The sequence below is a fragment of the Furipterus horrens genome, unplaced genomic scaffold (assembly GCF_987537825.1).
Source record: "Furipterus horrens unplaced genomic scaffold, mFurHor1.1.pri manual_scaffold_4, whole genome shotgun sequence".
NCBI lineage: Eukaryota > Metazoa > Chordata > Mammalia > Chiroptera > Furipteridae > Furipterus > Furipterus horrens.
Genome location: NW_028327174.1, coordinates 88,513,051 through 88,537,385, shown reverse-complemented (window position 1 = coordinate 88,537,385; position 24,335 = coordinate 88,513,051). Strand labels below are relative to the sequence as shown.

The 24,335-nt window shown below is 38.2% G+C and overlaps 1 protein-coding gene across 1 annotated transcript in view; it reads left to right on the top strand.

Annotated features, from left to right (window-relative positions):
* TEX26 (testis expressed 26) overlaps window positions 1–23,544 on the top strand; it is a 28,477-nt gene extending 4,933 nt beyond the window's left edge. Inside the window, exons 3-7 of the mRNA XM_090275693.1 lie at window positions 9,184–9,349; window positions 10,409–10,562; window positions 16,314–16,487; window positions 18,077–18,238; window positions 23,204–23,544. Coding sequence (XP_090131819.1) covers window positions 9,184–9,349; window positions 10,409–10,562; window positions 16,314–16,487; window positions 18,077–18,238; window positions 23,204–23,265 — 718 coding nt within the window. The 3' untranslated portion in view covers window positions 23,266–23,544. The remainder of the gene's footprint in view (window positions 1–9,183; window positions 9,350–10,408; window positions 10,563–16,313; window positions 16,488–18,076; window positions 18,239–23,203) is intronic.
* The last annotated feature ends 791 nt before the right edge of the window (window positions 23,545–24,335 follow it).

Genomic DNA, 24,335 nt, shown 5'->3' with positions numbered 1-24,335 from the left:
CAGTAAAATCAATCCTTGTTGTCAAACCAACAAGAAAAATTAGGTTTGCTTACAGTCAAAATAAAATCTGACTGTACTACCAATTCCAATAAATGTTAATATATGTTATGAGGAATATTATGAAAACTACTGATAAATTATGGAATAAATATTTTAGGGAAGATTATTAAAAGTAGACAGGGAAGTGTGAAAAGAATCAGGTCTAATATGATCAATTATATTCAAGCAATATAAATAATGCAAAAAAATATGTAAGTTATCTGTGAAGAGATGAGTATAATAAAAAATATGTTCCTTAGTTAAATATGTTCTCAAGTGTCTAGAACTTTAGTGCTTAACATTTGGGAATAATTAAAAAGTAACTATCTACAGAAATCAGAAATAAGTTCACTGAAGTCTTTAGACACCAACTCAAACATTTATTCTGCATTTAATAAAAGATAAAGTTGTATGTGGTGAAAATTAATTGGTTTGGCAAGGCAGCATATACTGTCATGTATTGTTAATATTTTACAACATAAAATAAAATAAAGACTGGCTGCATTGGGGTAAATATTTCATAATATGATTGTGTTTAAAAATAAGATTTAAATAACTTATTGAATGATGAACACAAAATCTGAAAAAGTCACAAATTTTTATGCACCACTTTTATCCAGTGAATCTTTAAAACTTTAGTAACTTTGGAAAAGATTCCAGTTACATTTAAAAGAATCACTATCACCACCCCCTCCTGCTTCATCTACTCAGAGAAGCTTTTCTTTCCATCTGAGGACATATCCTAGAGATTTTGAAAATGCTGGAAAAAATGCTTTAAATCTGTGGGGAAGAGAGACATTTTAAGTATTCTATATTCTCTGCTCTCTTCCCAGAGGCTTTTCCCTAAGGAAGACTGAATGTTTTATAATTTTTAGAAGATGGAAAACTGGAGATTACTCTAAGCGATGCCACTGCACTGCACCTAAATTCAGAACATCCCGCACAGGCTGTAATACCCTTGTTATAGCTTCACCTTTCACTCTCTCAGAAATAAGCGGGAGACCTAGGCAAGAGTGTGGAATTGGATGACAAGGGGGCTGCCCTGAAATCTAGGACAAAGTTTTTCTCCACTGGGCACCTCTCACAGCTGGAGGTTTACCCCAGGTGAGTTGTAATGCACCTTAGTAAGACCCTATGATGGAGTGGAGAAGGGAGAAAGGACTGTGGGAAAGAAAGGACTCATAGCTATGCAGGTTTCCTCTTAGGCAGGTGCCTGTTAGGAAAGAGTGTATTCAGAAATGAAGATCCGAAAATCAGTCCCTTTAAAACTACTGTGCTTGTTTCCTATGGAGAATCTTCATGTACCTGTGATCACTTCTGTTTGGTTTAGGACCACACATCTGGATGACAAGTAAAATAGTTATCATCCAGCTGTATTCCACTTTCCAGAAGTATGGTTTCTTATAGACGTAATCTATACCCTGGCTGGTTTGGCTCAGTGGATTGAGCGTCGGCCTGCGAGCTAAGTGTCGCTGGTTCGATCTTCCAGTCAGGGCACATCAGAGAAGGAAAACTCTGACTCCAAAAAACCTCCGCTGCCTTGCGGCATACCTCTTCAGGGGAAAGGCTAAGGGAGTAAACCCCGACAGAAAATCCGGAGCCGGAGTCCCTAAGGCGGTTTGACGTTGTAGTCAACACCGGCAACTCCTGCGGCGCACCTGAAGCCAAGCTGTATTGACTCCGTCTTTCCCTTGGACCCTTCAGCTGCGAAGAGAGGGGGGGTCTGCTGCATGGGCAACAGCAGACCCTCCATATCACCCTGCCCAGGCTCTGTAGCTTCAGCTTCACTGGAGAGGACACTCCAGTGTCATCGCAAGATGTCGATTCAACACGGGAGGAGACAGATACCGTGTCACTCCCGAGTCGGACTGCACAACCATTCTCGGCAGTGCAGATGGACTCTTGAGAAGCTACACCATCGTCTCTCGAGATGGACAGCTGCCGAACGAACGAACACAATAAATCTCCAGCTATCACCCAGCTTCAGTAATCAAGAACACATGGAAATTTTTTATGTGCACCCTCCACCCAGCCTTCCCACTGGCTAATGTTGAAGCAAATTCCAGGTTTTATATATAATTTAAATTCTGAATAAGTTTTATATATCTCTAAAAGATAAGGACTCTTTAAAAATATATAACAATACTATTATGTCACCTAACATTTATATTAATACCAAATATAGCCAATCAGCAATCAGGTTTCCCCAATTGTGTCATAATTTTAAAAAAAAAAAGGTTGGGAGATCAAAGATGGTGGAGGAGTAGTGGAAGCTACACTAACTTCCTCCCAGGATCAATCTGGAAATACAACTTAATTGTGGAGAAATCATCCAGAATAACCAACTGACCACTAGCTAGAGAGAAGCATTATAATTATGGACGAAGAGAAAAGGCTGTTTCATCACAATGTGATGGGTTGGATGTGCAGGGATGCAAGACATCTGGCTGGGCACCCATGGATAGCAGCTGAAGAGATGGAGAAACAACTCAGCAGCCAGGGGTTCCCCCTGAGAAGGGTGAGATCTAAACCCCCAGCTGACCTTCCCAACCTACAGCAACATATCAGAAAGTAAAATAGCATCCAGCTGTGAAAAGCAAAAAGCCACTGGGTTTTTTTGCTGGCCTGAGGGAAATGGCTAGAGACAAAGAACTCTAAAAGGACCACATATGAAAATACTTTGGTACCCACTTACCCTGGGCTCTAGCAGAAGGAGGGCAGAATGAACTAGAGATGCTTAAGAAGAGTTTGGGGCAGTAGCTTTTGGGAAAGAACTGAGGGAGCAGCTAACCAGATCTCAGTGCTGGCTCATTTTTCCTACTGCAGGCAAACCACTCCCCTCCAAGTGGCATCAGCCTGAGGGGAAGAAATAACCCTGCATGCAGGAACTAATTGGCCCCACCCTGGGTGCTTAAGCCTGACAGCTGATCACAGATTGAATAGATTAACAACTAAAGGAGACAGACAAAGACAGTAGATCTGTGATAGTCTCAAACAGTCTGCCTAGGCCCAGACTGGAACATGAACTGATGTCGCCAGGGACAGTACTGGTAAAGAAAGTTAACCTCTACAACAGTATACAAGACATGGTAGGAGGAGTGACTCTCAGTCAGCTAGTTGGACGGAAGGACCAACCAAAGAGCCACACAACAACAACCAAAACTCAAGTACAACCAGACAGCCCAAACAGATGGCATAAAGGGCATCCAAAGGACATCAAATTCAGGAGGTCAAGGAGACTGTGCAACTGAATCTCACAGGTCTCCTACCACAGAAGATTACAATAAAAAGACAGAAAGTCAAAGAAGATCAATCTAAGAAGCAGAAACAAACAAAAAGTAACAAAAAAATGAGAAGACAGAGAAACAAAATAACCCCCCATCAAAAGAAAAGGAGGAAACCCCAGAAAGAGTGCTAGATGAAATAGAGATAAGCAAACTATCAGACATGGAATTCAAAATAATGATTACAGGGAAGCTCAATGAGCTCAGCAAGCACAAAGAAAATGCTAAAGAACTCCAGGGAAACTATAAAGGCCTCCAGGGAAACTACAGGAAACTTACTGAGCACTACATCAGCATTAAAAAAGACATAGAAACTATCAGTAAGACCCAGGAGGAAATAAAGAATACAATTCCTAAACTGAAGAACACAGTAGAAGGAATCAAAAGCAGATTAGATAAAGCAGAAGATCAGATCAGTGAGCTGGAGGATAATGTAGAAAAAAATTCCCAGACAGTGTAACAAAATGAAAAAAGACTGAACAAGGATGAAGAAGTTTTAAGAGAGCTGCAAGACAACATTAAATGTAATAATATCCATATCATAGGAATACCAGAAAGAGAAGAGGAGCAAAGGATAGAAAACCATGTTGAAAAAGTAATGACAGAAAACTTCCCTAACTTGGGAGAAAAAAGTCATGCAATCCAGGAAGCACAGAGGGTACCAATGAAGATGAACACCAACAGCCCACTCCAAGACACATCATAATTAAAATGGCAACATTCAAAGACAAAGAGAAAATTCTGAAGGCAGCAGGAGAGAAATAGCTAATATCATACAAGGGAGCTCCAATAAGGCTATCAGCAGATTTCTCAAAAAAAAAAAACACTGCGAGACAGAAGGGAATGGTAAAAAATATTCCAAGCAATGAAAAACTAAGGCCTACAACCAAAACTACTCTACCTACCAAGGCTCTCATTCAAAATGGAAGGTGAAATAAGGAGTTTCCCTGATGAAAGAAGGCTAAAAGAATACATCTTCACCAAACCAACACTGCAAGAGATGCTAAAGAGACTGCTTTAAGAAGATGAAGAAACAGGGATAGACAGAGGAACACAATACAAAGAGTAAAAATGACAATGAATGAATAAGAATTTATCAATAATAACCTTAAATGTAAATGGATAAATGCACCAATCAAAAGATATGGGGTAGCTGAATGGATAAGAAAATATGACCCACATATATGCTATCTACAAGAGACCCACATCAGAACAAAAGATCAACACAGATTGAAAGTGACGAGATGGAAAAAAATATTTCAAACAAATGGACATAAAAAATGCTGGTGTAACAATGCTTATATCAGATAAAACAGATTTCACAACAAAGGCCATAACAAGAAACAAAGAAGGACATTTTGTAATACTTAAGAGAAAAATCCATCAAGAAAATATAGCCCTTGTAAACATATATACACCCAACATATGAGCACCCAAATATATAAGAAAAATCTTGGAGGTCTTCAGGAAGGATATTGACAGCAACACACTCATAGTAGAGGACTTTAACATCCCATTATCAACAATGGACAGATCTTCGAAGCAAAGAAATATTAAGGATATTTTGGCACTGAACCACACTCTAGATCAAATGGACCTAATTGATATATATAGAACTTTTCAACACCAAAAAAGCGAAATATACATTCTTTTCATATGTACATGGAACATTTTCAGATAGACCACATGGTATGACCCAAAACAAGCCTCAATAAATTCAAGAAAATTGAAATTATATCAAGCATCTTCTCAGATCACAATGCCTTGAAACTAGAAACCAACCTCAAGGAAAAAACTCAAAAACATTCAAATTCATGGAGAATGAATACATGCTATTATATAATGAGTGGCTTAACAATGACATCAAGGAAGAAATCAAAAAGTTTCTGAAATCAAGTGATAATGAACATACAACAGCCCCAAACCTATGGGACACAGCAAAAGCAGTCCTGAGATGGAAGTTCATAACAATACAGGCCTACCTGAAAAGGATAGAAGAATCTCAAATAAACAATGCAATCCTACATCTACAAGAACTAGAAGAAAAAAAAAAAAAAAAAAAACAAAGCCCAGAGTGGGTACAAGGAAGGAAATAATCAAGATCAGAGCAGAATTAAATAACATAGAGACTAAAAGAACAGTTCAAAGGATCAATAGAACTAGGACTTGTTCTTTGAAAACATAAACAAAATTGACATGTCTTTAACCAGACTCATCAAGAAAAAAAGAGAGGATCCAAATAAATAAAATCAGAAATGAAAGAGGAGAAATCACAACTGATAACACAGAAATACAAAGGATTATAAGAAATTACTATAAACAACTATATAACAAGAAATATGACAACCTGGGTAAAACTGACAAATTTATGAAAACATATAATCTTCCAAAACTGAATCAAGAGGAAGAAAAAACCTGAATAAACTGATAACACCTAGTGAAATTGAAGCAGTAATAAAAAAACTCCAGGCACACAAAAGCCTGGCTTCACAGGTGAATTTTACAAAACATTTAGGGAAGAACCAACTCCTATCCTTCTCAAACTATTCCACAAAATTTAGGAAGAGGGAAGACTCACTCCCAAACTCTTTCTATGAGGCCAGTATTATTATAATTCCAAAACCAAGTCAAGACACAACAAAGAAAGAAAACTACAGGTCAATATGGCTGATAAACACAGATGCTAAAGTCCTCACAAAATATTGGCAAACCAGATTCAGCAATACATTTAAAAGATCATACACCACAATTAAGTGGGACTCGTCCCAGGGATGCAAGGATGGTTTAATATTTGCAAATTAAGAAACGTAATACACCACATAAACAAAATGAAAGACAAAAATCACATGATCATATCAATAGATGCTGAAAAAGCATTTGATAAAGTTCAGCACCTGTTTATGATAAAAACATTTGGCAAACTGGGAATAGAGGGAGTATACCTCAACATAATAAAGGCCATTTATAAGAAATCTGCCACCACATCATACTCAATGGGCAAAAACTAAAAGCTTTCCTCTTACATCATGATCAGAACAAGGATGTCCACTCTCTCCACTTATATTCAACATGGTTTTGGAAGTTCTAGCCACAGCAATCAGACAAGAAAAAGAAATAAAAGGCATCCAAATTGAAAAGGAGGAAGTAAAACTGTAATTATTTGCAGATGACATGATAATGTACATAGAAAAATCCTATAGACTCCACCAAAAAACTACTCAACCTAAAAAGTGAATTTGTCAAAATAGCAGGGTACAAAGTCAATATTCATAAATCAAAGGCATTTCCATAATACTACAATGAAATATCACAGAGGGAAATGAGGACTAAAATCCCATTTACTATAGCAACAAGAAAAATAAAGTGCTTAGTAATAAACTTAACCAAGAAGAAAAACTACAGAACACTGAAGAAAGAAAAAAGAAGGATACAAATAAATGGAAGCATATACCATGTTCATGGATAGGAAGAATCAACATCATTAAAATGTCCATACTACCCAAAGCACTTCATAGTTTCAATGCCATCCCTATTAAAATAGCAATAACATATTTCACAGCCCTAGAACAAATATTTCAAAAATTTATATGAAACCAAAAATGACAGCAAATAGCCTAAGCAATCTTGAGAAAGAAGAACAAAGTACAAAGAGTCACAATACCTGATATCAGACTATTACAAGACCACTGTAATCAGGACAGTCTGGTACTGACATAAGAACAGACATATAGATCAATGGAACATAATAGAGAGCCAAGAAATAAACCCATGTCTCTATGGTCTATTAATATTTGACAAAGGGAGAGTGAGCACACAATGGAGTAAAGATAGCCTCTCCAACAAACGGTGTTGGGAGAACTGGACAGGGACATGAAAAAAATGAAACTAGACCACCAACTGATTCCATACACCAGAATAAACTCAAGATAGATAAAAGACTTAAATGTAGCCGTGACATCATAAAAGTCATAGAGGAAAACAGGCAGTAAAATCTCAGATATCCCATGGAGAGATATTTTTGCCAATATAGCTCCCAGGGCAAGGGAAGTAAAAGAAATAATAAACAAATGGGATTATATCAAACTAAAAATTTCTGCTCAGTGAAAGAAAACATCAGCAGGATGATAAGGAAACCAACCATATGGGAAAATGTATTTGCCAATGATACATCTGACAAGGGTCTGATTTCCAAAATATATAAAGAACTTATACATCTCAACACCAAGAAAACAGAAAAACCAATTTAAAAATGGGCAAAGGACCTGAATAAACAGTTCTCCAAAGAGGATATACAGAGGGTCCATAGGCATATGAAAGAATGCTCAACATCACTAGCCATTAGAAAGATGCAAGTTAAAACCACAATGAGATACCACCTCACACCATTCAGAATGGCCATCATTAACAAATCAACAGACAAGAGTTGGTGAGGATATGGAGAAAAGGGAACTCTAGTGCACTGTTGGTGGGAATGCAGAATGGTGCAGCCACTATGTAAAACAATATGGAATTTCCTCCAAAAACTAAAAATGAAACTGCCTTTTGATCCAGCGATTCCACTGCTAGGATTATACCCAAAGAATCCTAAGACACCAATTCAGAAAAACCTATGCCACCCCTATGTTCATAACAGTGCTATTTACAAGTGCTGGCAACAGCCTAAGTGCCCATCAGTCGATGAGTGGATCAAAAACTGTGGTACATTTATAGGATGGAATACTATGCAGCAAAAAGAAAGAAGGAACTCCTACCTTTTGAGACCACATGGATGGAACTGGAGAGTATTATGGTTAGTGAAATAAGTCAGGTGGTGAAAGACAAATATCATATGATCTCACTTAATACAGGAACCTAATGAACAAAACAAACAAGCAAAATAGAACAGACTGTGATCAGACAGGAGGGGCGATGGTGGGAAGGGAGAAAGACAGGGAAGGGTATAGTCAAGGAACTAATATAAATGACCCATGGACATGGACAACAGGATGGGTATTGACTGTGAGAGAGAGGGGAGGTGGGCAGGACAGGGGAGAGCAATCAGGAAAAATGGGACAACTGTAATAGGACAACAATTTAAAAAATAAGGAAAAATTTTTTAAAAACCTTAAAAAATTAGTTGATTTGAAATTGAATCCAAATAAGGTCTACGCATTCTATTTGGTTATTATAGCTCTTACCTCACTTAATCTACAGGCTCTCCTTTTTTTTTTCTCTGAGAACTTCTTTGTTGAAAAAATGGATTATGGATTTTTCTGATTTCACTCCCATCATGTTATTAAAATATTTCTAGTTTCATGTATTTCCTGTAATCTGACATTCCAGAAACTTCATTAGATTCAGGTTGAATATTTTAGCAGTAATATTATATGGGTTGTAGTGTACATGTCTATCAAGAGCACATCAAACCTGGTGGTCCCTCTTTTTGAGCCATGAATGAAAACTGCTGATCACTGCCTGGATGCATTGTTTCATTAGGGACTTGCAAAGCAGTGATATCCTAATGCTTATATTTTTTCCTTTTGTTAACTGGAATACTTCTATAGAGAGACACTCTTCTTCCTCGACTGTTTGGTGACACTGAAGTACTACTTTACAAGAGAGTACTCAACTCTTTAAAAATGAATTTAAAAAATTAATGAATTTCCTATTGTTAATTTTTAAAATTTCATTTTAGGATCCATCCTAAGATACAGGATTGTTTCTTTTTAGGGAATTCTGGAAATTAAATGATTTCTGGCATCAAGTCTTAATCCAACCAGTCTTTTTTAAAAAATGTAATGAGTGAAATTCTTTTATATGTGTACTGTTGTGAGCTTAGTATTTAATTCTTTACTCTAATTTTCACTGTCTTTTCTTGTAGTCAAAAAAGTATCCGAAGTTTAGGATATACATATTCACTTAGTGATCCTCTTCCCAATCAGACACATTACAATGATGAGTACTCTTGGAAGTTATGTTCTAAAGAAGATTTGATCAAAGCTGGAAGTCCAAGAGAGATTGGGAGCCACAATTCTCACACCAGTCAAGTAAGATAATATTTGCATATCTGTTGAATTTAATACTGTATCAATAATTCATAACTGAGATTTGAATGTATCCCAAAGATCCTTCATCATCTACAGTTGTTCTTCTTAAACTCTTTTTGTCCACCTTTTCACATTTATTTCTAACTACTTCTTCCCTACGCCCTCATTAAAAATAAATTGTTTTTAATTGGAGTGAAATTCACATAGAGAAATTATAAGGGAAGGAAGGGGATGGAGTGAGAACCTGAAGATTAAAAGAGACTTGAAAGACAAATTGGGGTAGTGGAGTATTCTTAACTATTTTGAGGAATTTCAGTGTAAAGGCAAACTGAGAAATATTTTAGTAACCAGAGGGGCAAGTAGGGTGAAGGAAGTTTTCTTTATAAGATGGAGAAATAAAGGCAGGCATGGGTACTGATGACAGGTACCCAGGAGAGAGGGAGTAATGGAAGTTGCAAGAGAGAGGTGAGAATTGTTGGGTGGTGTGCTGGAGTAGACTAAACACAGGCTTTAGGATGCCAGGTGGGGTCAGGTCCTGCTGGGTGGCCCAGCAGCTCCTCTATCATCATGCTGTGGCTGGGAGGAGGTGTGGTGGCTGTGAAGGTTCAGTTTTCTCAGGGAAATAGGAAGTGAGATGGAAGAGAGGGAAAATGGAAAGAGGTGGTGGAGGTCCCAAGTTTTATAATCATAAATTTCTTCAGAGGCAAAGAGGAGAGAGGACTTAGAGCTCCCAAGGCAAAGCAGCAGCTATCTTAGCCATGGCCAACGCTAAAATTCATGGGGTCTTCTCTTCCTCTGGTCTTGTCTGAAGATTTCTAGTGGAGGCACAATTCTTTGGACTTTGCAATTACATTTTCTTTCATCAAGAAAGTGACAAAGTGCCTGTGTAAACTGATAGCTGGGTAAACCGATAGCTCTTGTGGACAGGCTCCTGTGCACACAGCATCTGCAGTGAGGTGCCTGGTTGCACGTACACACACACACACACACACACACACACACACAAACCATTAGGTGAACCCATGTGGGTTTTTTTGAAAATTGTGTATGTATTGGTAGGACCCCTTTCATTGGACATTACCTCCAGGCCAATCCACATCAGTGAAGAGCTACTTCCCTTGGAAAATCTCTGCTTCAATGGATGAGGTCAGAAAGGCCATATCAAATCAGTTTATTTCTCATACTAGGAGAGACTTTGTGGACAGAGCCAAAGGTAAGCATGTCTATTTCTCGTCTTTCCTACTAATGTGCTAGGTGCCTCTTTTCTCAAGGAACTCACAGGATAGACATAGAAAAAGGCAATTTACCAACAGAAACAATCAAGTATAAAAAGGTACTTGTTGTGAGAAATACAGGGTGCTGTGGGTGTGCACAAAAGGACATCTAGCTGAACGTGGGACGGGAGGTCAAGAAAGACTTCTTGGGCTGAAGGACAAGGACAAGTGAGCCAGGTGAAGATGAAGGAATCAAGTTAAACATCCTGAGTTAGGTACTATTTTATAATTATGTTTCTTTTTACTTTTTGTTTTTAACTAGAGTTAATAATTTTTTTCATTTGCTTAGTTTTCTGTGTGCCTGTCACTACTTTTTTTCCAAATGTTTTGTCACACACTTACCAAGTTTTTTCCCAAATACAGACATCAGTTTGAGATTTTCTTGGAGAGCTGACACCTTCCATCAATCTTCTCTAATCTAGAAGAGTTGCTCTGTAAATGTGCTGCCCAACTGTACCTTGAGACTTCTTTTTTCATCATTCTGGGTGTTTCTTTGGCTTCTTCCTGCTCTTAATCTTGTTTCCTGAGTCCACATATTCCTCTGTGTTGTTCCCCCTCCTTCTTTTTGTTGAAACACGTCTTCCAGTAGCTTCCTATGAAAGGGAATGTGGGAGGAACTTTTTTGAGTATGTTCTTTCCAATTTGAAAATATCTTATTTTCCTTCCCTTGTACTTGTTTGATAGTTTGCTTGGGTATGGAATTTTAGGATGATAGTTTTCCCTCAGGTACCCTAAAGGACTTTTAGTGCCAGGACTTGTATGTAAAAGACTAATGCCATTTTGATTCCTGACTATTCCATAAATTTTTTCCTGGAGTTTCTTAAGATATTCTCTTTACTCCTGATACTGTAAAATTTCATATTTGCATGCATTAGTGAGAATCTTATTTATTATGTTGGACAATCAGGACCTTTCAATCTAGACACGTATGTCCTTTGGTTTTGGAAATTGTTTCCATATACTTTTTTTCTATTTTCCTCCCATTTCCTTTCTCTGCCCTCTTGGGGACTCCTGTGAGTTGGTTTGATCCTCTTATTTTTCTTACATTTTTCTCTCATAGTAGTTTTCTTTATGTATTTTAATTATGTTTATTTGAAATATTTTAACGTTTTAACCCAACTCTTATATTGAATTCTTAATTTCAGCTCTCATGTTTTTAATTTCCAAGCTCTCTTTCTTCTTCTCTCTGATTATTTTATGAACACAGTATTCTGTTGTTTTATAGATGCAGTAGATCTATTATAAATTTTAGAATACTTATGATTTACTTGATTTTTAGTGTTTTCATCTGCTCTTTGCTTCATCTCTATCTTCTCTGTATCTTAATGGTCTAATGAAAATTTGTTTTTTTGTTTATATTTACAAGGGAGTGAAGGCAGATTTACTGAAGCTAATAAAACTTAAGTCTCACTTCTGTGGGCTCTGTTTTTTACTTAAAGTGATTTACCAAAAGTATTAAGCTCCAGGGTTCAAAAATCTACAAAGGAGGTACTCAAATCTGATTGCAAACTACATACAAAGATGGGATTTGTTAGCTGGTGATTGGCTTAGGTGATGATCTCTATTTTTATTGGGAAACCCCCAAATGCCAGTATTTGTATATTAGTTTTTCCAGAAAGGTAAATGGCTGGCTGTTGGAATTCTGAGAGCGGGACAGGTAGGGACTGAGAGCTCCCCGCTTGCTGTGCATACTCTACCTGAACCCTTCTTTTTTTGGGGGTCCAGAATCTCACTACACCCTTCTCCTGTTCCTGGCATACCAGAATACAGAGCTTCTTTGGTTCAATTTTGCACTAAATATATCTCTGGTTAAGAAGGGAATGGAATCAAAAGAACTCCATATTGGAGATAAACATTAAGGGTCATAGAAAAACACTTGAAATGTCAGCAGTTTTGTTTTTAAAGATTTATTTATTGATTTTTAGTGAGAGAGGAAAGGGGAGAGAGAGATAAAAATCAATTTGTTGTTCCACTCATTCATGCATTCATTGGTTGATTCTCGTATGTGCCCTGACGGGGGATCGAACCCACAACCTTGGCTCATAGGGACGATGCTCTAACCAACTAAACTACTTGGCCAGGGCCAGAAATGCCAGTATTCTTAAAATATGGCTAGTGTGGCTCAGTGGATTGAACATCAGCCTACGAATGAAAGGGTCTCTGGTTCGATTCCCAGTCAGGACACATGCCTGGGTTGCAGGCCAGGTCCCCAGTAGGGGTGGCACAAGAGGAAACCACACATTGATGTTTCTCTTCCTCTCTTTCTTCCTCCCCTCTCCTCTCTCTAAAAATAAATAAGTAAAATATTTAAAAAAAAATATGTCATTGAGCTTCCAACATTGTTCTTTCAGCATGCACAAATACTATGTCCTCTTGTCTAAATAAATAGTGAAGACCTGTCAAAGACACCCTTCTAAATCTCTTTATTCCATCTGTTTCTTTTCCTTCCTGCAATTACTGCCTTAGTTCTGGGTACAAATGTATCTCATTTGGAGGACCTCTAATCCAACTCCCTTTTGTGCTTTTGTCTCTCTAGTTAACTGTCCATGCTATAGCCATAGTGAGTTTCCAGGTGTGCAATTGATATCATCTTTTAGCTTAAAACCCTTCAATGACTCCCTGTTGTCCTCAGGGTCTTGTACACTCTAATCCTTGTCCGCTGCTCCAGCAATTCCCCTTGCCAGTCCCCACACTATGAGACTGATTACTTTCTGTCCTCTGGACTCACCAAACCACCAGCAGCCTCACACCTGATACACACTGCTGCTCCCTGCGGAATGCCTATTTAGCCCATGTCCATCCATCATTTAAGTCTGAATGTAAGCCCCATTTCTCCCCAAGGAGTCTTTTCTTATCCTCCAAGTTTGGATCAATGGTCCTCTAATATGTTTTCGTAGCTCCTCTTCTGCAGCATTTATCACATAATATTGTAATTATCTTTTTTTAAAATCTGTTTCTCTAATAGTTTAAGCTTTGGAAGCTCAGGGACCACGTCTCACCTGAGTGTCCTCTTATTGAATTATGGTGAATGAGTGAGAAGAACCAAAAGGGGCCTGTTTCCTTGAGAAATTCAGGCTTGGAGAACTCTGCTTGGCTGAGCAGCAGATAAAAGCAACAGAACTGGTTTTCACTTGGCCATAGGTTATGTGCCAAGGGTCCTAGTGGTTTTGAATAGTTCTTGCTGTAGATTTACTTTTGGACTGGGCCTTTCAACAGATGCCATACCTAATCTTAAATGGGCCAGGTTCTCTCTTTGGGCTATAAGAGCTGTAGTGTATGTCATCGTTATCAAGTGGAAAAGAAACGAGTGGGACCTGAGCTCCTGAGGAGCAGGGACAATCCAGGCCTTGCAGGGGTGGTTAGTTGTGGGCCATGATGTCTCGTCTGTTCATACTTGAATACCACTAAGGGGACTTCAGGTGTTGGTTGGGCCCATACATATCAGGAACTTCTCTCCTTAATAATGCCAAAGGAACACATCAACATGAAATTTGATAAAGACAATGAAAGCATTAGTTAAGAAGAACTAATAACGAAGTATTATTTTAAGCATACATCACATAGGCAGTTATTAGTGTGTGCTTTAGATGAATTGCTAATCCATAGCAATTATGTTCTAATTTTTTTCTTTTGTTCACTCATTAATTTAGTAAATATTTAATGAGATCTATTACTGTGATAAGTACTAAGGATGAGTGTAGACTATGATTTGATCTTTACCTTTAAAGGAACTTGTAGTAAGTCTAGGCCCTGATTATTGTCTTTTCTGGGTCTTCATCTGCAATTACGTACTCTACTTGTATGCCAGTCCATTCTGGTCCTCATTAGCCAACCCCTCCAGACCCTAACTTGTCTCTCCTGCTTCACCCTCAGCTACTTCTCCTCACACTACATACCTCACACTCCTGTCAGCCAGACTACATTTCATGAGTACACTGTGTACTTCTTGCTTCAGTGTTAGTCCTTTATGAAGGCATGACTTTTGCTATGCTATGTCTGCCTTTTAATTATTGTCTTCCTCCCCTTCCCCTAATAGAGCTCATTACACCTTCTCTGGGCTTCTGTAGCATCTTATTCAAGGCTCTGAGTCAATGATGCTTAAGCATATGAGAAACTTGTTCACAATTTAAGTGCTTGAGTCCCATTTCTAGAGATTTGCAGTGTCTGGATGAGGTTCAGCAGGTATGATTGGGAAAAAACATCCCAGGCATTATGATGGATTATCTCCATGTACTAATTATTGTTCTAAGTGTTATGCTTGCAAGACATCACATTCCATATTTGTTTGTCCAGTATCTAACTTTCTAATTATACTTGTTTGAGGTATTTTTTAAAGGTAAAACAATGATTTAATTGTCTTTAACTTGGCACAGAACACATATAGGAACTGAAAACATTTGCTTTTGAGTAGTGACATCAAGTATTTCAACAGGAATTTTTCTCCTATAAAGCTAATAGTAATTTATAAAAACCAAGTTATAGATGGTACTTACAAGGAACAATGCCAGATGATTCTCTGAAATATGTTAAGAGATCTCTGATTTTGACCCCTAGAGTTTCCTCCTCTCTCTAACCTTGTCTTCTTGGGCAGCTTATGGCTTCATTGTGAAGGCCACTGAGTACCCACACCCTCTCTTCCTGAGTCATCTAAATTAAAAATATGCTGATCTAGACTGAGATCATTTTTAAAAAATCAATAGCAAAATGCTCCTGGGTGCCAGGAGATGGCATCACATATTGTTTGATATACAATGTACATTTGAATATATTTTGAAAAGACCTCTTGAAAAACTAATTGGGAACAAGAATTTGAGTTTAGTTTCAATAGTAATTGACACTGTTTGGACACTGCCTGTGACGTTCATGGATTGAACATCTTAGTCCTATATGAAGTTGGGGTTGTGTAATGTGCTTGTGCACCAACATTTTGTAGCAAAAATTAAGCGTGAACTCATCTGAGTGAGATGGCTTACGACTGTCTCCTCTGTAGTCTGGTAGAGTGCTTGTGGTACCTGGTGTTCGATCAGTGCTTAATATATATCTAATGATTATATATTTAATGAACTTTGTTAGCAGATTTATTTCAAAGAAATAATAGTGCTAATTTTCCACTAATGACAATGATGTTACCTACACTTCCATCAGTAGGGGATAAGCTTTGTGTGGTTCTTTCCACTTAAGGGTAATAATATGCAATGCTTCACCTAGTGCTGTGAGATGCAGCAAATAAATATATAGGATGCCCGATTAAATTGGAATGATATATAGCAGATAAATACTAAGTACTTATATAATATTACACAAAAAATTATTCATTGTTTATTTGAAATTCAAATTTAACTGGAATCCTATGTTTTATATGGCAACCCCAGCCCTACCTAAAACCTTTCTCCCTGCTCCCTACTCCTGCCTTTGGCATCCTTGGAGCAGAACAAAGAGCACTCCTAACCAACATAAAATACATTCATTAGAAACTACTTCTAATCACTTGAGCATATACTTCCTGTGCCTGATAAAGCAGCAAATCATTTCTTGCTTGAAATTGACCATACCTCTAAATACAAGAAGAGTGAGGTTTAGTGTGATAAATTGGAAGCTACTGCCAGAGCAAAATGAAATGAAAATATGACACTATTTAGAAATAGCTGAGAAGGAGTCATCACTGCCTTTTATTTCTACACTCTCCACAGCTCAGAGGATTAAGCAAAGTTCTCAGATGTTTCTGGAATGGAAAAAGTTACTTCTCCCCACAGACACTGAATTTCGACATAATTACCAAGTTCCACCTAAAATTCCTGAGTTTCAGGATTTTAGTTTCAAATATGGATGCTACTCAAGCCTACCAATTGCTTCTCAGGGCCTAGGTAAGTGCACCCATAGCTTTTAAAGCAACTTCATAGATACTATCCCCTTGCCCCAAGAATTCCTCTTGATTGTAGTAAGAGTGGGAAAGAATGCCAGTGATCCCTCATGGAATTAAAGCTATGTCTCTATGGTGCCTAGCCTCAAACACTAGAAATGAGTAAATCTCAAAGAGAACTGACTGCTTATTCCAGGAAATGAGTATATCCTCAGTCTCAGAAAGCAGGTGTTGGGATTGGGGGATTATCCCCCTTCATTATTATATGAAAGAAAGAATTCAGTTGCTATAAATTGACAAGGAAAGAGATTAGGTGGGAATCAAATTAGTCTTGTTAAAGTTTATCCACAAGGCACACCCTTTAAGCATCCTCAGATTAGAGGGGTGTGTGTTTGTATGCATGTGTGACCCAGAGTTCTGTTGCCTTCAACAGAGTTTTTAGAAGTTCCCTAACCCAGCCACCTCCATGTTGCTGGTTAAGAGGATTCTTGGGTGTCATTCTGAAATAGTAATTGATTCCTGGCATGGAGTTGGGACCAAGTAGTACTTTACACAGAAATCACAGAACAGACACTTAGCATCTGGGGTTAGAAGGTAGCTGAGAATTTACTTGATCTAGACCATCATGTTCTATATGAGTCATGACTATACTGTCCTTGCCAAGGGGTGATAGTGTCCCTCCTCAAACTCTTCACTGGAGTGCTCATTCCCAAGGGTCTCCTTCATTCTTAAATATTTCCACTATTTGAAAGTTCTGAACAGCTAGAATCTTCCTCGTTCACCTTACAGTCATTACTGTTCTTCCCCCAGAGTATAAATTTATCATTGTATAAATACCTTATATATGCCTTATAAGTCTCCTGCACTTAAAGTGTTTCCAGACCCTATAAACACTCTTCTTAGGATGTAGCATCAAGCCCACTCACCAGCTGGTCCCTCCATCTGGCCAATGGTCCATTTCAATGAGATACCTGGAACCGAAGCAGTATTTAAGGTGTACTTAAGGCTTACAAAGACTGGACAAGTTGTGGACAGATTCTCCAACATCTTCATTACTTTAAAAAAAAATAACTTGTGATTATCAGAATCCACATTAAATAAACAACACTCAGAATTGAAGGTCTGCACCTCACACCTCCATTAGTCTGAAAGTGCAATGAGTGCTGACTGCAGATGTCATCCTTCTTCCAAACTGCTCCTCCTAAGGCAGCTGGGGTAGGCCCCTTTACGTGTCAGTCCCAGTCTGTCCAGGAGATGGCATAAAAGGGAAACAAAGCAGGTGGCAAATACTACCATCGTAACATGCTGACCTGCAGAAGAGTCAATTCCAGGGAAGACTTCTCAAAAACAGTGGTCAAACTCAACCTCTGGCCGTCATCTCCAATGCCTCCCACCCCCACGGCGACAGTGCTGAGTCCCAGTTGCTCTGCCTGCCCTGAGTGACTCACATAGCACCTCCCATTCCAGTGCCATTAAGGATGCAGAGTAAGTGCCAGGTTGGGCTCAAGGCTGTCAGGGACATAGTCAACAAATAAGGGCAGGAGTTCCTCTCTTGGTGAAAGCCTCTGTCTTTCCTCCCTGTATGTCCCCTAGTGCCTTCTGTGCTGTACAGCCACATGAAGAATCAGGACCGTACAAAGAAGCAGACCACATACCAAAGTGATTACAGCAAAGCCTACCTGGATTTCTTAACAATCTTGAACTCATTTACTCCTGCTCAAGTAACAGAGTACCTGCAAAGTGTTTCCTACACAGGTAAGATGAGGTCTTGAGTTACTTATTTATGAATTTGCAGGTCATAATACATCACTTTACACAAAATAGAAATTGTTCCAACTTCCAGCCATGGGAGTTAAATTGTAAACAAAAAGGAAAATATTGCCTCAAGAATATCCATAGTTTTTGCACAAACCTCAACCCATTGAAAATACACATTTCTTAAAAGAAGCTCCAGTAACTAAATCTCCTCTTATCGAAAAGAAAATAGATCTTTTCATTCATTTCTGACCTCACTTGCCTGTGCTTGTTTCAGGGTAACTTCTAATAGTTAATGGCATTCTCCAGTGGCTGTTTGTACTGTCTCATAGTCTTGTTTTATTCAGTGTAATCTTTATTTCCTGTTTGGTGGTACTTTTCTGTGACAGGCTTTTAGGGTACATGAGTACCTTCATGTATCATATCCTCAAAAAGAGCAAGCACCATTCCCAGGACCACGTTGGCTCACTCCACATAACAAGGACTTATCCCAGGTGGGGCATAGTGACAGAAATCTACTTGGGAACACCTCAGTGGCAACTGGTCAGTCTGAGTATGTGAAGTGTCACCTCAGAGAATAAGAGCTGGAGGAGAGGAAACTACACTTGTCTGAGAGCAGCCTGTCAGCACCCAGTGCTAGTGTTCGTGCCCTATATTACACCTCATTTTTCAGCACATGGCCCAGAGCAGACATTTATGTAAAGTATATACATATACCACGAAACTAATATGTTATGTACATTATAAAGCAGACAAAATGTGAAGGACAAAGTAAGAAGAAATGTAACAGTTTCTAGTATTTCTCCCTGCACACAGTGGACCATCTCGTTCATCCTACCTATGCTCTAGGCTATGTGGGGGTCACTGCCTCGTTTTGTGCCTTGTGGTCAGGCTTGAGCTCAGAACCTCCACCAGCTACTCAGCAACCCTCCCCCTGCTCTTTGCCACTCCCTTTCTTGAGACCCCAATTTCTGTTTGCAGCCACAATCAGAAGAGCTGGCTTCTCTGAAATCCCTGCTGAAACCCTTTCATTCATGGCTCTGCTGCCCCATACCAGACTGAAACCCTGCTGGAGGCAAGACTGAAAGGGGATGTGCATGTATGTGCTTATGTGTGTGCTTTGTATGTGTTTGAGGGAAAGGGGTATTTTCCACCTTTACAGACTGAGGGTTGATGCCCCAAAGGCCCCTAACAGACATTGAATATTGGGTCTCAAGAAGGTACCAGTGGCAGATGCACTGCCTCACTCTAAAGCAAAAGAAGTCTGTATGTCCCTCAGGAAGCTCATTTCTGCTAACAGATGCCTCTGGGCCAGTCTGACAGCTTAGAAGGACATAGAGGGGACCTTCGAAAGGGTCACTGATCAGATCTTTCCAGGAGGCAGAGCAGAAGTATGCAGTGTCTTGAGCCTGTTCTTCGAGCCTCTTGCCAGCTTTGGTTCAGATGTATGAAACCATCATCTGCATTTTGTCATGTTTCTTTTTGCCTATAGAAGCCACATCTATTTGAGCCTTTAGATTGTTTCTGTCTTCTGGAAACAGATGCTTCCATCTGCCCAGAATGCATGATACAGATGGATCTGTCCCTTCTCTGTCCACATGAAAACCATGCTGGCTGTCAAGCCTCTGTCTGTTGTCTGTGTGTCATGTGTAATTAGAGCCTCAGCCATGTCCCCTAAGAGTCCTCTAGTAGCCTCTACTCTACTCAGATTGGCTTCTCTAAGATTCTTTGGGTAAGCTGATCCTTCACAGAAACGCTGTTACCCCATTGGGCTTTTCTCCTTAGACAGCTGAGACATTACCTGTTACCTAACAAGGTAGCTTTAGGGTCGGTCTAGGCTTTGGTTTCTTCTTAGCTAACTTGCTTCTCTGGTTCCCCTGGGACAGCACTAGGGGCAGGAACCCCTCATAGCCTTGCTGCTTGGCACTGACTTGGGTCATGTAGGATCTGCTTCCAGTTGGTTCTTGTTTTTCTTTTGTAGCTTTGCTTTAAAATGGCCTATTCATCAATGACAGCTGTGCCAGAGGCTGACAAGCAAATAGCAGGAGGCTCCCTTTGAATTCTGAAGGCCAGAACCTCTTGTCTTTTCCACTGTCCAGGATGACACTCATGTTTTTCAGATGGCGACTATCTCAGCAGAGCTCTTTTGTGGTAGTGGTAGGGCTGAGCAGGTATGCAAGAGAATAAAAACTGGGCAGATGTATTAGCTGATTTATTATCATCTCAGCTTAAGTTATTTTATGGGATTGTCTCTCTTAGATAATACAGACACCAGTTCAGGTATAGATTGAAAGAGAGGGGAAGGATCAGCATGATGGCTCAAGTGGGATGGGGGCAGGGGACTGAGAAGTAGCGGGGTGAGGGTGGATGGAGAAAACTCCAGGAAAACACAAAATAAAGCTTGGGAAGAATGAAAGAGGAGCAGCTGATGGTGAACTGTTTGTTCCTACTACCTCTGTGTGTCACTATTTGGTATGAGTTTCTGCATTTACAACTTGGGGAAACTGAATTAGATGTCTGTAGTGGCCATTCTGTTTTCAAAATGGTTTTAATCTCTGAGTGATTCAGACACCCAAGAGCTTATTCTTTGGGCCTCTGCTATGTATTGGTAAAGACAGTCACTTTTCCACTTATCCCCCCTTGAAAGACAAAATTATCTGAAATCTGCTTTTCAGAATTTTTCATCTTGCATTCAAAGCAATAGCTTTCTCCAATTAAAACTCCCAGGAATATGGCTATCCAAAGGGTATTTCTTCCTAGGATATATTCAGTCTTGTTAAAAATGCATTTATTTACTCATTCAGTTAGGTCAAATACATAAAATGCTCACTTGATACAAAGATACATAAAAAGCAAACCCTTCTTCTCAGGGAACTCAATGCCAGGGGTGGGAGACAGTACATAGTTATCCAAGCTTTGTAATCAAAGTACTCTTTAGGTCCCTTAGAAGCCTGCAAGAGATATTCCCAAGCCTGTGAGTTGACAGTGGATTAGGGAAGGCTGCTCAGAGGTGGCCTTCTTTAAGTATCAAGAATGAATCACATGACAAGAAGAAGCAGGGTCATTCCGAAGCAGAGGAAACAGCGTAAACAAAATCATGGGGGCCTAAATCTGCATCTATATGTAATAAGTATGGATATTTGGATTACAACTGGCAGCCTTTTTGAACAATTATTTAAATTGACATTAAATTTGACACAGTCTCATCTTTTTTATTAATTCATGCCAAACTTGATTCATCTTATATGCTTATTTTTGGTATCAAAAACATTTTTATTTTGCTCCTTTTAAAATCAACTCTTTGGTATAAGACTGAAAAATAGAGACATTTTAGGCTTAAAATGTAGAGGACTGACAATAGCAAATATTATACTATGGAGCAATACATCGTTGGTAATTGTACAATAGTATAATCACTCTGGAAACAGATATAGTGGTTTCCCATAAAGTTAAACATATATCTATTCCATGACCCAGAAATTCTACTTCTAGGTATTTACATAAGAGGAAATAAAGAACATAGGCCCACAAAAGAACTCGTAGAAAAATATTTAGAATCTTTGTGTTCCAATAGTCCCAAACTGGATGCAACCCAAATCTGTGATATAGTCATATAATGAAATACTACTAGATAATAAAAAGAATGAATTATTGATATATTCAACACAAGGTATGAACCTCAAAAGAGTATGCTGAGCAAATGAAGCCAGACACTAAATAATACATTTTGTGTGACTTCATTTATTCTAAGGTCTACAACAGGCAAAACTTATCTATAAGAAGGAAATCAGAATGTTGAGTGTGTTGGTGTGGGAGGTATTGACTGGGAAGGAGCCTGATGGGTCTTTCTGGGGCAGTGAACATATTCTACACTATTATATGGGTGTGGGTTACATGTGTGCAAGTGTCACACCATCAAGTTGCACTAGAAGATCAGTATATTACACTTTTCATAAAGTGTACATTTTCAATTTAAAAAATGCTGGAGTCAAAAAAGTTCTGGCTAAGGTAGGGCTGGTTCAAAATTAAATGTAAGATCACAAAAACAAATATGCAAACCTAACTGGAGAGAAAATAGGAATACACACACACACATACACGCACGCACACACCCCTGACCTGTAGACCTCAGCTGTCATCTGTACCATCAACTATGATAGCATGTTATCACTTGCATTCTTCCTCTCTTTTGGTTCTTTTGGTTTGGGCTCCACAGGTGATCATTGCTAGGCATGAGCAAAGTTTTACAGCTCCACTCTGTACTGTTCAAAAAGGTGTAATTAAAATTAGGAAACCACAGATGTTCAGGTCAGGCAAGATTCTTTGTTTTCCGGATGAGGGAATGAAGGCAAGGGAGTTGAAAGGTCTTCCAAAGGTCATTTATCACTCAAAACCAGCAAAGCCTACCGATGTCAGTGGAAACAAAAACAGCCCTGGCTTTTGTGGAACTTTTGGATCAATAGTCTCTGTTATTTATCATCACTATTTACTACTGTAAATCCAGTAATAAAAGGGTTAAGCTATAGTATTTATTGAGTGTCTTTATGAACCAGGCACTGTCTCAGTTTGTCACACCCAGCATTCCTAATCCATCCCCACACCTGTGCAAGGTAAATACTATTGCCTGTATTCAAAGATAAGAAAATTTTTAAAAAGGGAGGTCAAATGACTTGCTAATACTTGCCAGTGCAGAACTGAAACCTACATCTGTTTCATTCCAAAATTTGTACTCTTTCCATGAAAACTTGTTGGTTCTTTGAATATTAAGTTTGCTCTCTCTAATCAATAATCACATAACTGTGCCTTTTTAGCTATTAGCCATAATGTCCTTTGATTATTTTGGGCTCATTAAATTTGTACATAGAGTTCTATTATCAGATATCTGCCTCCCTCCTAGAATTAATCTATTCAGCACTTAAATAGTTAAATGGATATTTTCATCTTGTTTTTCTTCATAATTTTCAGACAGAAAAATTCTTGAACGCTTTATTCACTCTTACTGTGACGTTGACAAAGGGATGAAGTGAAAAAGGATGTAGTCCAAATGAAGAAAATGAAAGGGTCTACTGGGCCATTTTATCAAAAATCAAGGAAAAACAATATCCAAAATATTCCAAATATCATATTCATGACTTTGAATAGTTGTTTTCTTTCAAGGCTATAAATACCCTCCCCACCTCCCAACATAGTTCTAACTGTACCCAGTAGGTTTTGATATAAAGTCTTTTCCTATTCTCTTCTGAATACTTAATGTTTGATTTCAATTTTAACTTCCTCTTGAACCAGGAATTACATGAAAGAGCTTTCTTAATTTTCCAATAGTTAGAGGATTTTTTAAAAATCTTTTTATTATTGATTCCTTGTTTGAAAATAAAAAAAAAAAAACTCTGGGAAACTTAGTAAAGTTTTCTCTTATGCCAAGAATATGACTGATTTGTATATTACAGGAATATAAGAAAAGAAAAATGCATATTTTATTGTATTTTTCAAATCCCTGTATCTTTAATTATATCCTTGAACTGTCAAATTCTGAAAGAATATTTAAAACATTCCACAATAAAAATGTTTTCATCAATATCTCCTAGTATTTCTGTGATTTTGCTATAGTTTATTTATTAATGTTTATGACTTATATACAACTTGTCCATTGACTAACTTTTTCTCATTATTTTTTCCTTTTTGACCTTGTTAATGCTTTTGTCCTTGAGTTTCATTTTAGTTGATATTAATGCTGTTTATTTTTTCCCTTTGCATTTGCTTAGTTTATGTTTGCCTTCCCTTAATTTCCAGTCTTTCTCTGTAACTTTGTTTCTGTGTATTTCTAGAAATACCTTATGTCTGGGTTTTATATTATAACTAGTATCAGAGTCTTTTTTTTTTGATAGGAGAGGAGAACTTAGTCAGTAAACAGTAATTATGATGCCTGACATATTTAGTTGTATAACCCCTGTATTATTTTTGTTTGATATTCTTTATTTTCTTTTCAGTTTTACTTTTCCTAATTTTCTTTATTTCTTAATTACACTGTTAACTTTTAAATTATACTATTTTTCATTATACTAATAGTATTTATCACACTTGGTCATTACTAAATTTG